Consider the following 17,697-nt stretch of genomic DNA (forward strand, 5'->3'; position numbering starts at 1 on the left):
GTGGTGTATGTGTGACACGCCAATTCGTATGCCATTACTGGCGTGTTATCAACACGCGTACTTGCTTTTAAGTGTGTTTATCAATGCCGCTTGGCCTCCATTGACTTACATTACCTTGCGATTGTGTGTGAATTGACGCCGTAGCGAGTAGTTAGCTTCGTGAGACCGTCCTGATCTTGTGAGCTCCAGTTTTCCACTCGTAGATCAGTCTGGCATCTTGAGATAGAGAAAATTTTGATCCGCTCGCCAAACGACCAGGCCAATCAGCGTTGGTTTTGAGGTGGGTTAGGTGGTGATAGACAGATGGTTTATCCAATCAGCTAACCAGTATTTTCAGACAGCGGTCCGGGAACCTGAAATGGTGCCTTTTACTCCTAAATTCTCGTTACACAAACGGCAAATATCCTTTACCGACATGTTGCTTGCTTGCTGAGCTAACGAGCTATGCTTTGCCTGCAGCAGCAGGGGCGGGCTTGTGGTTGTATTTTCATACGCTTCGTGGATCTGATTGGTTGATTTGGCCTGTCTATCACCAACATAGGTGATAGACAGATGGTTCATCCAATCAGCTAACCATTTTCGCCCCTTCCCAAAAGTTCTCCAACGGAAAGTTCCCAGATGGATATGCCGAGCAAATGTGAAGCAATCCATCTGGCGGAGTCAGGTTAGCGAGTAGTATGAAAGGGCGAAAATCCACATAGGAAGGTTAGTTGGGGTGGAGGATGGGTAAAACACAGGACTTTCATCCAGGAGAGCAGGGACCATGTCCTTTCCACGTTCGTTCTTTTCCTAAACCCAACCAGTTCTTTTCCTAAACCCAACCCCGTTCTTCTTTTCCTAATCCCAACCGGTTCGAGGAGCCACTCGCTGCAGCCTGCGTCCACACCCACATCCAAGTCAGCCATTTTTTTTTCACTCCCCATACGCTCGTATTCTATCATCTTGTTTCACATTAGATGATAGAAACTGATGAAGGCTAAACACAAATGACATTTCATGCAACAACAGTGAACTGTAATTGGGTCTGTGTACTTTTTCGTTCATTTGATTTCCGATTTTGAAACGAAAAGATTGGTTTGGAAATAACGTAAGACTCCGGTGAAAGCCTTGTTTTCATGACTAGCTCGGAAGCTAACATCTAATGGCGGGCAGGTTGCTAATTAGCCAATGCTAAAAAGTATGAAAGTACTAGTTTGCCCAGCTTTCTATCAATATTCTTCGGTATTTGTCTCTTGGGGTAGTTTGCTAATATGCTCGTAGACATATAAATTAATTGTTTGCATGCTAGTGTAACAGCCAGCAGGATGCCGTTGTGTTGACTGTTCTGCAAAGGATCTTGGGACTAGGTTATTAGTGTTGTTTAAGTGTTTAGTTTAAGTGGGTAAATTATGTTCTGTTAGTGTTTTTGTTATGCATTTATGATACCTAGGTTTTAGTCTTGATAATGTGTTCATGTTTATTTACATTTGTTGGGTTTCCATGACTGAAACACTGGGGTAGGTTGATGACCTCTGTGTAGCGAGTGTGTGTAGCGGTTGAATAAACTTCCACAGAGTTCTATATCTCTGGCTCTTCAACTTCTTTCACGTAGCTTGCTACACTAGCTAAGTCAACGGTGTACTTTTTCGTTCATTTGATTTCCGATTTTGAAACGAAAAGAGTGGTTCGGAAATAACGTAAGACTGTAACGTGAAAGCTCAAACAACGTTAGCTTCAGCTAAACCACAGCCGCAACTTGCACTGCCCTGTTAAAATGCAACTTCAACCCTCGTTCAACCTTTTGAAATGTTTAGATTAGGTGTGTTACTGTGCAGGTCATTGAGTGAAGCTGAATATCCGAGGAGCATCTTGCATGATTGTGAATTCCACTGAACCAGACTGAGAGACCATCTAAAGGCTCAGGAACCCTTTGCAGGTGTTTTGGATTAATTATCTGATTAGAGTGTGACACTTTAAGCCTACAATATTGAACCTTTTCACAATATTAAAATTTTCTGAGGGTTTTCATAAACTGTAAGCCATAATTATAAAATTTTAATTATAACAAATACAGGCTTGAAATCTTGCTTTAAGTCTATATAATATATTAGTTTTACCTTTTAAGTTGAATTACTGAAATAAATGAACTTTTGCACAATATTCAAATTTTTTGAGTTCCACTATATGCTTCTGGTTCACCTGTTGTTAATTGTTCATAAAGCAAAATCGCCCCTTTGTACATTTGGTTGTAATGGAGACTGAATTCTTGCTGTTAATATGAAAGTCCATAACAAAACAACACACCATTCTACTTTTGAGGGCTAATTTAAATGAAATATGGCTTGTTTTCTGTTTGAACACATTGTCATTAATATTAACAAGCTTTAAAATTACCCTTTTTTCAAATTTGAATATTGTTTCAAAATCAGAAATCAAATGAACGAAAAAGTACACCAGCCCAATTACAGTAACTACATGAAAACGTAACTGTTTTTGCATGAAATGCCGTTTGTGTTTAGCCTACATCATCAGTTTCAAACGTGGAAAGGAAACATCACAACACGATCCCCGCTCTCCTGGGTGAAAGTCCGGTGTTTTACCCATCCTCCACCCCAACTAACCTCCCTATGTGGATTTTTGCCCTTTCGTACTATTCGCTACGTCGTCAGTTCACACACAATCGCAAGGTAATGTAAGTCAATGGAGGCAAACGGCGTTGATAAACACGCTTAAAAGCAAGTATGCGTCTTGATAACACGCCAGTAATGGCATACGAATTGGCGTGTTATACATACGCCACTTCATGAGATCAGTCTGGGTTAGGAGTGTCTCATCAACACCAGCATTATTTACACACACACACACACACACACACACACACACACACACACACACACACACACACACACACACACACACACAGACTATCCCTGGCTTGATGGCCCCGCCTTCCCGCAGGCTGCAGCGAGATGCACTTGACCGGTTCTTCTTTTCCTAAACCCAACCCGCGTGTGACGTTTCCTAAACCCAACAGTAGCCTTGCGATAACATGTAGCCTCGCGATATAACGCCACGTGGCTTTAGAAAGTGGCGTTTATGTTTACGCTGTGACGACTGCCGCCCGTTGTGCGTAGATATACACGTGGATAGCTCAAAATGTGTACAAATAACACGGCAGTTGGCTTTAGGAAAGCGGCGGGTGTATGTTTACGCGAAGTCATGATGTCATGTTGCCTAGCCTAACCTAAACATGGTGTCCCCTGTCTGGTGCCCAGTGCCCCGTAATTCCACTGAGTGTGTATGTGTGTTTGTGTGTAACTTGTTTTCCATAATCACTGAGCTGCATTGTGTCATGTAGAGTAGATAGCAGAAAATGCTGAAATTTGTGTGTGTGTGTGTGTGTGTGTGTGTGTGTGTGTGTGTGTGTGTGTGTGTGTGTGTGTGTGTGTGTGTAAAACCAGATCTCTCTCCTTATAAAGGTCACATTCTGACAGACAAAAGCTTTCTGTCCTCTTGGCTGATGCACAGGAACAAACGGATGCCTCTTGACCTTAGACTGAGATCAGCATCAATGGATTCCTTTTAGTTTGTGCGTGCGTGCGTGCATGTGTGTGTGCCTGCGTGCGCACATTGGGCAATTTTAAATTTGGTTGTGACTCGATTACTTCATTACATATGTTTTCCATTACAGGTTTAGCCAACTGTATTCATGAGCTCAGTGTTTGTATCTGTACTTCGATGTGATAGGCTTCTGTAAACAATTAAATCTGCTTATAAGCTAAAAGAATTTCACCTAAATGAGGGTAAACTGACCAGTCCACATTTGTCCAAGGGGTTAGTTTAAGGTCAGGTCTTGCTTTAGTGCAACACTTTTTAGTAAATTGTCTCCTTAGTTCACTATGTGTTACATGAACTGCTCATCATGCATCTGCACATCTCACCACTTAAGCTGCATTTCAATAGTGGTTCAACATGCCCTCCTTCACTTCCCCTCAGCCCTTGAGATTACGTAACAGCATGTGTCGCATGGAGGCCACTTGGAGAGCTGAGTGATAGTGGGTGGGGCAAAAGCGAGGAATTAAAATTGAACGCACCTGCCCTGGTTCACCATCAGCCCAAATTGTTATTATTATTATTATTATTAATATTATTAAATATGGCATTCTATTCCTGTTTTTTATGTTTGTTCTATGTCTGCTTATGTCATATAAAAAAGTATTATTACTGTTTTTTACACTTCGTATGAATACCTGCAGACTCATTTCAATGAGGCTTAGTAATCGGCTGCATAAGTTTCTGATTAAGAAAGGTTGTGATCTGTATCAGGATAAATCATACTACTGCTACAGGTTTATAATATCTTCAAAAACAGAATTTCTTTACAGATAATGTTGGGAATAAAGAAATTACACAAGTACAATTATCTAGTAAATAAAAGTAAATTAAAGTATAAAGTAAATATTAACTGACATTAGTTATCTTCATTGTTCACTCGCTCTCTCTGAGGGTTGATCTCACGAAATTCACTTCAGTTTTTCAGGCAAATAGAATCCCTGACTTCCCGGGGGTGATTCCCCCGAGGACAAGTGCTGAGGGGAAGTGAACAAGGGCATGTTAAACAACTACTGAAACATCATTTTAGAAGTTATAACATTATCCTGAGCCTGAAGAAGACATCTGAATAAGTTGGTTGCATTTGCTGCAATTAGTTTTTAAAGCAAGAATTATGATCCACTGACGGTAAAGCTTTGTTTATTCTCGGGCAAGACACTGTGGCGCGGGCAGGGCTGGACTGGGACAAAAAATCGGCCCTGGCATTTTTGGCCCAGGCGGCCCACACCCAACGTGATTGGTCAGACACATTCCCTGCAGACAGTCCTCTTAAAATATGCGTGCATTCTATGATATGAGTTGCCTAGTGTTCAGCGTTCATGTGATCGTTTTGAATCCTTCAAGAGGGGACTCAAGACTTATCTGTTGATCTTACACTTAAATAATTCATTCATTCTTAGAGTTATGATTTGTATATTTATGGTATTTTTATAATTTTTTTATTATTGATATTTGATATTGTATTGTCATTATTTTTATTATTACTATTTTGCTTAATATTGGCTTAGCAACTTTAAAAACAGTTTACTGTTAATTTTAACTATTGTAAGATTCATATTTTGTTGCTTTGGACAAAAGTGTCTGCTAAATACTGTAACCATAACTATAACCCTTCCCAAAAGCTACAATAAAGCTGAGAGTAGTATATGCCCTGGAAAAGAGCACCAATACATGAGAAGCTAATTAAGCCATTCAAGAACACTGATGCTTATATCAATGTGTCAGACTCTACAACACCTGCACCACCCGATAATGTTGTAGTTTTTTTCGGGTCCTGTCTCAATCACCCACCACTCAGCATGGCTCTATGTATATATTTGTTATTATCTGTATTTATATTTTTCCAACTGTATTTATATTTTTTCCATTCCAACTACTTACTTTTTCAATATTATTTATATTATGGTCACACTTAAATATAATTTATATTATGGTTAATTATTTTGCTGTAATGTAATTACATATTTTTCAATCTAATTTCACGTCAATTACAATTACAGTATTTTTTTTGCACTGCCCACCTCACTTTACTTAAATACTTTTTATATAATGCCACTTTACATTCATTCAGTGTTTTTTGCACATTGTCTGTTGTTTGCATGTTGTTTGTTTGTTTGGTTGTTTGTTGGTTTGTTTTTATTGTGGAAACACTGCTGCTGTAATAAGTGAATTTCCCCATTGTGGGATGAATAAAGTATTAATAAAAGTATTATCTAATCAACACTGATTTTATAGATCACACAGACTTTTCAGCTACCCAACAGGCTAACCGCTAGCATTTTCAATGTAAGCTTAAGCAGTTAGGTTACCTGACAGCCACTAACTTTAATGTTACAGCCAAACTGCTTGTTATCGTTATGACGTCACACGCACGCGCGCGCACGAACACACACACACACACACAGCCTCCCTCCCTTCCTGAAAGTCCATGTTAATTTGTCTAGTCCTTACCACATCGTCATCTACTCTCTCTTCCATGTTTTCCTCACTCGCCTCCTCCTCGCCTTCTTCCCTGACATCGTTGTTTCTGCTTCTCTGTATAGCCAGCCACCTCTCCTCCTCCTCGGCTTCAGGTAATGCTGATGTTGAAGCAGCTATACAGCCCCAAACATGTCAGAAATCTTTGAGGACTCCGCCTGTAGATTCTTAATCTTTTTCTCCTCTAATTTCTCTGCACCTCCCTTGCACTTGGTGGTCGTTTGTCCATTATAACGTGAATGCTAAACTTCCAGCATAACTATTACAGCTCACGTCTCAGGGCCGGGAGGCGTGGCCATAGTGGGATTCGTAAATTTGCGGCCAGGAGTGGGGAAGGGGGTTCCTGGATTTCATTGGGTCAGGCCAGTGCCAATAAAGAAAATTAACCAATGGGCCGCTGTGAGTTCTTTATAGGCCGGCCCGGCCAAAAAAATAAAAAAGGCCTATTTATATCAGCGATAAGGCCCCAAAGTCCGTCGACCCACCGGGAAAATGCCCGGTATGCCAGATGGCCAGTCCAGCCCTGGGCGCGGGCCTCCAGAGATGGCGTTTGCGCTACAAGCATGCACAGAGATGTTTATGCTTAAGGCATTGATCATTGCAATATTCTATGTATATCTGTGAATAAGCAAGAAGTAGTAAAGAAGAAGTAGCGAGTGGAAATAAAGGAGGGCAGGCTGCCTGGCAACATTCGTAAACACATATATGCTAAACACCGCCATACTGCCAAACATTGCATTTATGTACTCTAATTATCAACGTTACTGTTGCTTACTTCCAAGGCGAAATTACTGTCTGCCTTTTGATGTTACGATCACTCCTTCCATGAGGTCTGTTTGTGTTTTGGCCTGTGTGTTGGTATCAACTGCCTATTTTGACAGCCAGGCCGGGTTGCCAGATATACCTGTAAAAAACGCAAACCCAACGAGCTACAGCCATGGAAGCAGCAAAGAATCGAACAGGATCAATGGAGATAGATTCTACCCGACCTAAAAAACCTCAGTGTTGGCTAATTTCCTCACGGCTACTAGGGACGGGCATTTTCAGTCATTTCAACATTTGTGTACTCACATTGAATTATATAGAGTAGCCTACTCTACAGTTAGTTACTCGCAAAAACAATTGAGACATAGACAGTGAAGTGATTATCGACTGGTCCTGGCTAACGCCACCATGCTAACATGCGATAATTGCTAACATCACCGGAGGACCAGACAAGTGGACCATGGCTGTTTACAACCACCTTGACAGACCTATGACAGAAACTCATAATGGAAATATGCAATTTAACTTTGGCAAAACAACCGTGTAGCCTGTTCAGCAGCCGTAGACGACCAATGATGAGTAATTTTAAGCCAAGAAAGTGTGTCTCTCAGTCGGGTAGAGAGGACCCTGAGTTTGCAGAGGAGCATTTAACCATAGTCCTCATAAATCGACCGGAGTTTAGAACACAAAGAAAGAGGAAGGTGACGGACATCCGGCCGAAATGAGGGACATCCAGAGGAATTTCTGGCGGCACCTGAACAATCCCAGAAATTAAACGTCGTTGATATATACTAGCTCTTACCTAACATTGATTTCTGAGGTAACAAATTCCAGCTGCTTTTCTCTGGCTGGCTTTTCATCTGAACTGAAACCAAATGAAGCCAGATGTTTCCTGCTGGCTTCAGTCCCAGTACAAGTTTTACTGCTGCTCTACCTTCACCAACAGAGACTGTGTTTGTGTGTGTTTGTGTGTTTAGTGTGTGTGTGTGCGTGTGCGTTTGCGGGTGTGGGTGTGTAATTGGTGAACACGTAAACTTTTTCCCTCTCTTTATAACGAGCCTTTTTTCTTTGTGTCTCTCTCCCCTTTTGCCAGGCAGAATTCATGTTTGTAGAAAGTTGGTGAAAGTTAATGATCTCTGTGGATAAACGAGGTTGTTGCATTAGGTTGTTGCAGTATATAATAGGGTACAGCACAGCAGCAGCAAGAAGATCGAATAAAAAAAGAGCAAATTGTAAATATGTTGTAAACATACAAAACCAACAGTATTAAGCAAGTCGCATCAAATCCGCCTTGGTTGTTCACACTGAGGCCACATTGAAAAAAATCTGATCTGGGTCTGATTCAGGACCACATATGGAAGTGGTCTAAATTTGATTTGAAAAAATCAGACCTGGGCAAGATTTGAGTGTTCACACTACTTCTGAAGAAGTCTGACCTGGTCACTTTACCCAAAAAAAAAAAAAAGATTTGGGCGAAAACAGGTCTTTCACTCCATTCATAGATATAAATACATAGATACCGCCTTCCTGACGCCTGTACTGCCGTCATTTTGGGACGGACAGCAGACTTTTGTGCGATGTTTAGATGTTCGTGCGAAAGAAATACCAAAAATAAGCAAGATGGAATATGATTTCACAGGTAGGTGTTTTACAATATTTTACAGTTACGAACTGCAGTCCTGGAGTGGCCACTTGAGGCGAGTGAATCCCCATAGACCCCCATATTATTTTATTGTAGGAGAGAAAAAAAGAGAGATTTTGAGAAAAAAAGAGATTTTTATTAAAGAACATTTGAAAAACCTGTATAACTGAACACCGAAGAACAATATTAACGATGCAAATTATTAACAATATATATAAGTAAAATAAATAAATAGCCAAAGCTATAACACTTCTGTTTTCTTTGTAACAAAATAGTTGAAAAACAAACAGAACTAAACTCCATTGTGGAGATGATTCGAGCATGTTGAAAATTCTTCTTCAATCAAGTTCTCTTACATTTACAAAGTAAATTAAACGGCTACTGTTTCACAGTACTGTGCAGGGTCCGAAATTAACACTCGCCAGTCGGCAAATGTGGGGGCAGCCCGACACACAAACGCATAAACACTGGCGCACACACCAGACACCAGACACTATCTTCTGTTTACTGATAGCTAGTGTCAGGCTAATTAATTAGTTAGGAGGCCTAAGGTGCGATTTTTGGCAGCCAGCCTTCCAAAAGAAAGCACAGGAAATGGAGTCTCATTTCACCTGTCCGGAAGGCTCTGACACACTTTCCGCGTGTCTGCAGACAGCTGTAGGCTTGTAGCAGTGTTAATGTTCTGTGCATTATCGGACACATGCAGCCACTTTCCTGAAACCGCTTGCGGGACTGACACAAGTCCACAGCAGCCCGCGCGGCATGCATGTCCGGGCCTGTCTCCAGCGCCTCCACTTGCAGGTTGTCAGCTGTGTGTCTGCCTGCTATACTCTCGGACAGCCGATTTAACTCACCGGTCCTCATCAATATAGTTGTATGTGTCACCTAGCTCTCCACAAGCAGAAAAAAAGAGGAGCTTAAAATTAGACATGCGGCACAAGAACGGGTTAGGAAAAGAACGTGGGTGGAGTTACAAGATATACGTTTCAGTGACACTTAAGACATGAACCCCAGTCTCCAGTCTTTTGTTGTCTGATCCATCCACCACCCCAACCAACATCCTTACTTTCGTACTATTCGCTACCATTGACGCTCTTAATACTACATCATCTTACAGTGGTGCAGTCAAGCTGCTGCTCTGCCTGGTGCATTCCTTACAGACCCTGAAGGGTGATTTCTGTGTTGGTATCTGATGCTGTGAGTGAATTTAAAGGCCCAGTATGTAACACTGACAGCTAGCGTTTAAAATGGTTACTGAAGGCCAAAATCAAAATACTAAAAAGAGTTATTCACGGGAGTTGCCAGGTTGAGAACGCTAAACCCAATGTCACACAAGGTCAATGTTAGCTAGATGCTAGTCTCACATTGCCAGACATTACTCCACAGCGCAGCAGAGTTGCTGGACGCTGCTATGTTGCAGGTTATAAAAGCCCATGCTCTAGTTGAAGTCTGTACCCGGCTGACAGTCACCTTTTATTGACTAAACGTAACAACAACGACCGCTAAAAAGACCGCGACCTTGCGGAGCCCCATGCCCGACTGAGAGCCACCTTTACTCGGCTTAATGTTACTGCAACAGCGGATAACAAGACCGCGACCTCTCAGTCGTCTGTACCCAGGGCACAGGCACTGTCTGTCGGCTACGGCAGCTGAACAGAGAACAATTTCGGCTGGTGGGAGATTGCTGGTACTACTACTTCCAGACCCGTTATACAACTTGTCTATACACTGTACAGTCAGTACATTACACATTATGGTTGCATGCCAGTTTGTAAGAAAGTGGGAATAATCTTACTGTCCAACATATCATAACCTTCAAGCTGGCATAAGCCACAATAAAATAACCTTACATGTTACATTGCAAAGCAACCTGTAGAGAACACTGTGTCCCATGATACCTCACCTGTTTAGGAGGAAATTAGTCAACTCAGTGGCTTTTTAGGCTCTAAGTTGCCTCCACCTTTTAAATGCATCTCCAATATTTACCCGTGTTTTAACTTGTCTCTAGATGCACCTGTTTAGAAAGATGGCAAGTTTTTTTTTTTTTAGGGCGGGTAGAATGAATCTATCTCCGTTGATCCCGTTTTTTTGTTTGCTGCTTCCATGACTTTAGGCCTACTACAGCTGTAGCTTGCTGTGTTTGCGTTTTTACAGGTATTTCTGGCAACCCAGCCTGGCTGTCAAAATAGGCAGTTGATACCAACACACAGGCCAAAACACAAACAGACATAAAATAAAACATAAAATACTTTATACTTTAGTATTGTTGTCAGAAAACATAGTATTTTAACTTAGCATGTTTCCATAATATCTGATGATGCATTGTGGTTATTTTTTAATTAAATACAGAAATTATATTACCGCCCCAAATTGGACATGTCTTTGGGTCCCCAGCAATACATCTCCAAGTGTGAAGTAGATCTGATATATATTCCTTGCTTTAGAGTAAGATGATTGGTATGTCATGCGTAATTAAAGGTTTGGCTTTACTAGAATTGACCTAATTTCAAAGCCCTGGGTCTGCATTTAAAAAACTGCAGCTTTTCATTCACTGTTCAGCTGGTTTCTATTGGCTTTTCTCATTTGCATAGACATATGTAATACATACACATAATTATGTTCCCAGTTAGTTTCAAAATTCATCAGAAAGACCACATATTTTAAGTCTGTTTCTATATTGTGTGTGTAATGATGGATAGAGATAATGTATGGCCTTCTGTATTACTCTCCCAGGTATCCCCAAACCTCGCACCAACGCAGAGCGAGCATCTGTTTTGGCTGTTCCAGATCCCGCAACGTCCAACTCCAAACCAACAGCTAATCAACAGCCAGCATTGGGGGCGGTCAAACGAGCTGCCACACCCTCCACATCAAAACTTCCTGTGAAAGGATTACCCACAAGCTTCAGTTCCTCAGCACTAGGATCTGGGATCAGTGGAGCCATAAGCAAAGGTGAGGTGTGGGGGTTGCACATATTAGCTGAGCTCTCGTATTTTCTCTCGCTCACATACAACTTAACATTCTTCTCTTTTCACTGTTGGTGTTCTCCACGCACACACACACACACACACACACACACACTCACTCACACACACACATGCAGAGTCTGTCTCCATCGTATACACACAGTGTGTCATCTAAAATCAGCTGCTAAATACTTATGTTAATGAAGATCCTAATGAAGATCCGTTTGTGCACACACTGTGTTTTCATGTAACATTTCATTTTTAGTGGGAGAGAGTAAGTGTGTGCACAGCAGTATCCCCTCTTTCTCTGTGGAGGTCAAGGAGCACAGCTGGTCAGGACTGAGAATACAGACAATATGTGTGTGTGTGTGTGCGTGCGTGCTTGCGTGCGTACGTGTGGTTGTGTGTCTACAGCACCATTTTTTAAAGGATAGATCCTCCCTAAAACACTGTATCTCTGCAATGTATGCCTCTACCCCTCTTATTATTTTAAACATTTTGCTAGAGTAGCCTAGATGATGTTTGGCTAGGTACTGTGTCCAACAGCAGCTGCAGAGGAACTTGATAACAAGAAAATGTTCACACCAGGTTTTAGTGCCAGTCCCTCAGAATAAAAAAGAAAGAGTGTGTTTGTAGAACCACCACTTTTAATGACATTTAATCTTCAACTTTTATTGTTCCCAGGAGGAAATGTGTCTTGCATCTAGGTGAAACCTAAAACTTGCACTAAACACACACACTATAAACCTAAGATACATAAAACATAATTAAATTCATGAACATGTAATGAAAATGCATAAAACAAAACATACAAGCTCACAGTAAACAGTGAACCTCAAGTGAAAAAAATATGTTTTAACCTGTTAAACTCTGAATCTGGGCCCCTGGGTACCTCACCTGGTAGAGCAGGCGCCCATATATAGTAGGCCTGGCAAACTCGATTCCTTTTAAGGATTCGGGTTATTCTGAGTCACTCACTAAACAGATCCGGGTTGTGTGAGTCACTTGAGTCACTTGAGTCAGTATTGCTAAATCTGTCTGCTCGACCTAATTGCATAATATACTACATTTATATTTATTCTCTTTCAAAGCATGAAACAGTCGCAATATTGGACCCTTACTGGGTTCCTATTTGTCACTAAAAGTGTCATTCCTTTGTGGCAGGGATCTCCACATTTTCTCATTCGTCCTCGAGTCTTTGCTGTTTAGAGGCTCTACAAACCCCTACTAAACATCCCTACAATAATTAAGCAATATTACACTCAAGTGTTTGATTTAACGTCATTATTGGCACGACAGTGATGTGGCTAGGACCAGAGTTTAGTCACATTCTTCTCTTCGTGTCAATTGTCAGGAAAGGGAAACTGTTACCATGGAAACACAACTGTTAGTTCTGTAACAAATAAGTTATTTTATCCCATGAATGACTTTATGTACTAGTTGGAGAGCTTTTGTGTATTCCACTGTGGTTCCTGAATTATTTACATGAATACAAATGTTTTGATGTTTTTTAATTCAACTCCGTAATGTTGACACAGAAATGGCGGAGTGATATTTTAAATGATATGCCAGGTGTACTCAAATGCAGGGCTGGACTGGCCATCTGGCATACTGGGCATTTTCCCGGTGGGTCGACGGACTTTTGGGCCAAATCGCTGATATACTGTAAATAGGCCTTTTTTTATTTTTTTGGCCGGGCCGGCCTATAAAGAACTCACAGCGGCCCATTGGTTAATTTTTTTATTGGCACTGGCCTGACCCAATGAAATCCAGGAACCCCCTTCCCCACTCCTGGCCGCAAATTTACGAATCCCACTATGGCCACGCCTCTCGTCCCGGCCCAGGGACTTTTAGGAAGGGAGGGAGGCTGTGTGTGTGTGTGTGTGTGTGTGTGTGTGTGTGTGTGTGTGTGTGTGTGTGTGTGTGTGTGTGTGTGTGTGTGTGTGTGTGTGTGTGTGTGTGTGTGTGTGTGTGTGTGTGTGTGTGTGTGTGTGTGTGTGTGTGTGTGTGTGTGTGTTCGTGGGCGCGTGTGCGTGTCACGTCATAACGATAACAAGCAGTTTGGCTGTAACATTAAAGTTAGTGGCTGTCAGGTAACCTAACTGCTTAAACTTACATTGAAAATGCTAGCGGTTAGCCTGTTGGGTAGCTGAAAAGTCTGTGTGATCTATAAAATCAGTGTTGATTAGATAATACTTTTATTAATACTTTATTCATCCCACAATGGGGAAATTCACTTATTACAGCAGCAGTGTTTCCACAATAAAAACAAACCAAAACAAACAAACAACAGGCAAACAACAGACAATGTGCAAAAAACACTGAATGAATGTAAAGTGGCATTATATAAAAAGTATTTAAGTAAAGTGAGGTGGGCAGTGCAAAAAAAATACTGTAATTGTAATTGACGTGAAATTAGATTGAAAAATATGTAATTACATAACAGCAAAAGTAATTAACCATAATATAAATGATATTTAAGTGTGACCATAATATAAATAATATTGAAAAAGTAAGTACTTGGAATGGAAAAAATATAAATACAGTTGGAAAAATATAAATACAGATAATAACAAATATATACATAGAGCCATGCTGAGTGGTGGGTGATTGAGACAGGACCCGAAAAAAACTACAACATTATCGGGTGGTGCAGGTGTTGTAGAGTCTGACAGATTGATACAAGCATCAGTGTTCTTGAATGGCTTAATTAGCTTCTCATGTATTGGTGCTCTTTTCCAGGGCATATACTACTCTCAGCTTTATTGTAGCTTTTGGGAAGGGTTATAGTTATGGTTACAGTATTTAGCAGACACTTGTGTCCAAAGCGACAAAATATGAATCTTACAATAGTTAAAATTAACAGTAAACTGTTTTTAAAGTTGTTGCCAATAATATTAAAATAGTAATAATAAAAATAATGACAATACAATATCAAATATCAATAATAAAAAAATTATAAAAATACCATAAATATACAAATCATAATTCTAAGAATGAATGAATTATTTAAGTGTAAGATCAACAGATAAGTCTTGAGTCCCCTCTTGAAGGATTCAAAACGATCACATGAACGCTGAACACTAGGCAACTCATATCATAGAATGCACGCATATTTTAAGAGGACTGTCTGCAGGGAATGTGTCTGACCAATCACGTTGGGTGTGGGCCGCCTGGGCCAAAAATGCCAGGGCCGATTTTTTGTCCCAGTCCAGCCCTGCTCAAATGGCTCTGGGTGTGCTGTCATGCTGATTTGAGCACATTGTAAATGTCTAGTTGACCAATCAGATTGTCTGATCTGGGATCTACTTGTTGTATAATATAGGCTGAAGACCATGAAATGTGGTTCAGAAAAAAGCTATCACGAGATTATTTGTCACACAGAAATATTGACAAAATAATGACATTGCTATATTAAACAATCTACAGGTTATTTCTTTTTTTCTTTTCTCACTCACAAAGCAACACATTAAAGTGATGGTTACAGATTGCTAGGTTGTTATGGTAACCAGATTACATTTCCTAGTTACCATGGTAATATTTAGGTTCTGTATTTAGTCGTATCAGAGAGGAGCATCCGTGTAGTACACCCCCACACAGTTCTTTTTATTTTACAACCACTCATTTTATTGACTCATTTATTTACATCCATGGTATGTGCCAGCTGTTCACATTTGTGTTGGTTGTGAGTCTAACTCTGAGGTCATTATGCTGTGCATTTAGAACACAGGAATACACCAGTATAAGTTGGTCATTTCAGGGATGTATCGATGCATCGCGAATCAATTAAAAATCAATATTTATGTGTAAATATTTCAACTGGTTAAGATAAAAAAGGAATCTCCATACAATTTTTAAGCAGCCTAGAGTGTAATCTATTTTACTTTCATTTATTTTACTTTTACTTTCTTCTTTAGCTTCTTTCTTCCTTCTTCAAGTGTAGGCGCTAATGGATCCACGTTTGTATCTCATAAATGACCCCACTAATAATGCCCGAAATGATACCAAACTTCTACAGTAGTACAAATAGGTTATGCACTCATAAAACGATGGATTGGAAAGTTTGTAAGTAGCCTACACCAGAATTGTATGTAAATAACACTTGCCTGTTGGCTTCTGCTCTCTGCTGCTACTGCTGCCGGCAGTAAGACATACTCCCTAGGGACCGAAAAGAGATACAACAAAAATATTTTTTATTTTCATTTAATGATTAAATAAGGTAATGTCTCCAAACTTACCTCAATTATAACTTGTCTCCTGCTAGTTCTACTACAGCACTTACTTAAAAAAAAAAAAAGTTAAATTAATAAATATTTTTGTTGTATCTTTTTCGGTGTTGTAATTTGTAGACATCCCTTCTAAAGATTTGCCCATAATTACAGATTCTGGACTCCTTTGTCTCCTCGTCCTCTTGTTTCTCCTTGTTTCTCTGTTTATCAATGTTATTTTCTTTGTTGGATATTTTATTATTCTTTATAGGATTCCTAACATTGACATTCAAAAAGAGCTGACAATTTGAACATCCACCCAAAAGTTCTGCTCTTTCATCTATATGAAGCATTCTTAGTATTTAAAACCTCTTGTATCCTCTTTCCTTCTACATTTCCAGGAGCTCCAGCACCAACAGGGACCAAGCCAGATGAGCAGCCCAGCAAAAGCACACTTCCTGTGGGCAACCAATGCACGGCAAAGCCCCTCATCTCCAGCACTGCAGCTACCACCAATACCAATACTCCCAGTGACGCACTTCCCAGTAGCATCACTGCCGCTCCAAAGCCTCCTGCACTGAGGAACAGAGCTCTGTCACTGCAGGCCAGGGCCACTGCTACAGGTGTGTGTGTGTGTGTGTGTGTGTGTGTGTGTGTGTGTGTGTGTGCGTGCGTGCTTGTGTGCGTGTGTAACTCAAATCCTTCACATCAAACAAATTTACCTATTAATTTAACCATTTACACAGTTGCTTTGGCAGTATGACGTCCTTAAACTAAATTGTTTTACAGCTGCCCCGTCCAGGAATAAACAACTGAGCCAAAATAATAATTTTCTTCAGTACATTAGCTCTGAGTGAAAAGGGTGGAAACCTAGATCAGGGTTGATTTGTTTTCACAATTGCAGCTACCTTAACTGCAACAGGAAAATACAAGCTGTACTCGTCTAACATCTGGCCAGGGAGTAAAAACAAAGCCCAAAGGAGAAGCTTTGACTTCCTCTGTTTTCCTCATTACAGGTCTGAAGACCCCAATAGTCACCAGCCACAACACAGCAAAGACAGCTCCTGCTGCCAATCAGGGCCTGACAAAGCAGGTATCCCAGTATCCCTTGCAAAGAAGCGGCTCAGCAAGACTCAGTCGACTGAACAGCGCAGGTATGAATGTGTGAGAGGTGTGTGTGTGTGTGTGTGTGTGTGTGTGTGTGTGTGTGTGGGGGGGAATGTTTGTGTGTGAGGGCTGCAGGTGTGTCAGCGTCTTAAAACCGCAGTAATCCCAGGATTCTTGGCAATAGAGCTACAATAGCAAGCATACTGCGTTATCACAGATACTGTACCGTGATTTGTGTGCATTGACGTGTGGTGCATCTAGAATGATATTGACATTAAAGCATCTGAAGCTGTTAAGGTTCTTTGAAAGAACAACACTCTTTTGCTTAAAAATCGTGTTGTTAACTTTCTTACCAGTGGCTTGATTTGATTTTATGCAAGGGTTCAGATGGTGTGTTTTTTTTAAAAAGCCAGTGCTTTCTACAGCATCATTCTAGAATGATGCATATCAAATTTATTTTAACCTTTCCCAGCTTTAAATAATTGGCATTTTAATTTTATTATTATTATTATTATTATTATTATTTAAAATTATTATTATTTATTTTATTTTATCAGTGTTTTTCATTTTAAAGCTGTTGAGGCCTCTGTAGCCTCGTTAGTATTCTCATTGATCCGGACTAAAGTATTCTCAATTGGTGTTTCTTAAGTGTTGTGATTTGTGCATGTTTGAAGAGAGAGTTATTTGAACACTACTGGTTGGCAGGATGATGAGAAATATTTTTTTTTGGTTGAGTTTGAGTAAGTCTTATTGTTTCATTGGTTTGTTTTTCTGCGTTCCTTAAGTTGGTAAATCCTCTTATGTATGCTATCTTGAGGCAGTAAGAGAACAAGAACATGCCACTGCTATTGGCCATGCTGCAGAGGTTTCAAGTTATGTTATGTTATGTTGTGAAATTAATGCTAAATAATGTCTTTAAACATGACTGAGGGTTTTCAAA

At 40.3% G+C, this 17,697-nt stretch overlaps 1 protein-coding gene across 2 annotated transcripts in view; it reads left to right on the top strand.

Moving 5' to 3' along the window:
- The window catches only part of LOC114567096 (microtubule-associated tumor suppressor candidate 2 homolog), a 90,213-nt gene that overhangs the window by 28,407 nt on the left and 44,109 nt on the right, over positions 1-17,697 (top strand). For both annotated transcript variants that reach the window (XM_028596002.1, XM_028596012.1), the window contains exons 5-7: positions 11,210-11,428; positions 16,052-16,273; positions 16,667-16,804. In XM_028596002.1, coding sequence (XP_028451803.1) covers positions 11,210-11,428; positions 16,052-16,273; positions 16,667-16,804 — 579 coding nt within the window. The remainder of the gene's footprint in view (positions 1-11,209; positions 11,429-16,051; positions 16,274-16,666; positions 16,805-17,697) is intronic.

Source organism: Perca flavescens, chromosome 2 (genome assembly GCF_004354835.1).
Source record: "Perca flavescens isolate YP-PL-M2 chromosome 2, PFLA_1.0, whole genome shotgun sequence".
Lineage (NCBI taxonomy): Eukaryota > Metazoa > Chordata > Actinopteri > Perciformes > Percidae > Perca > Perca flavescens.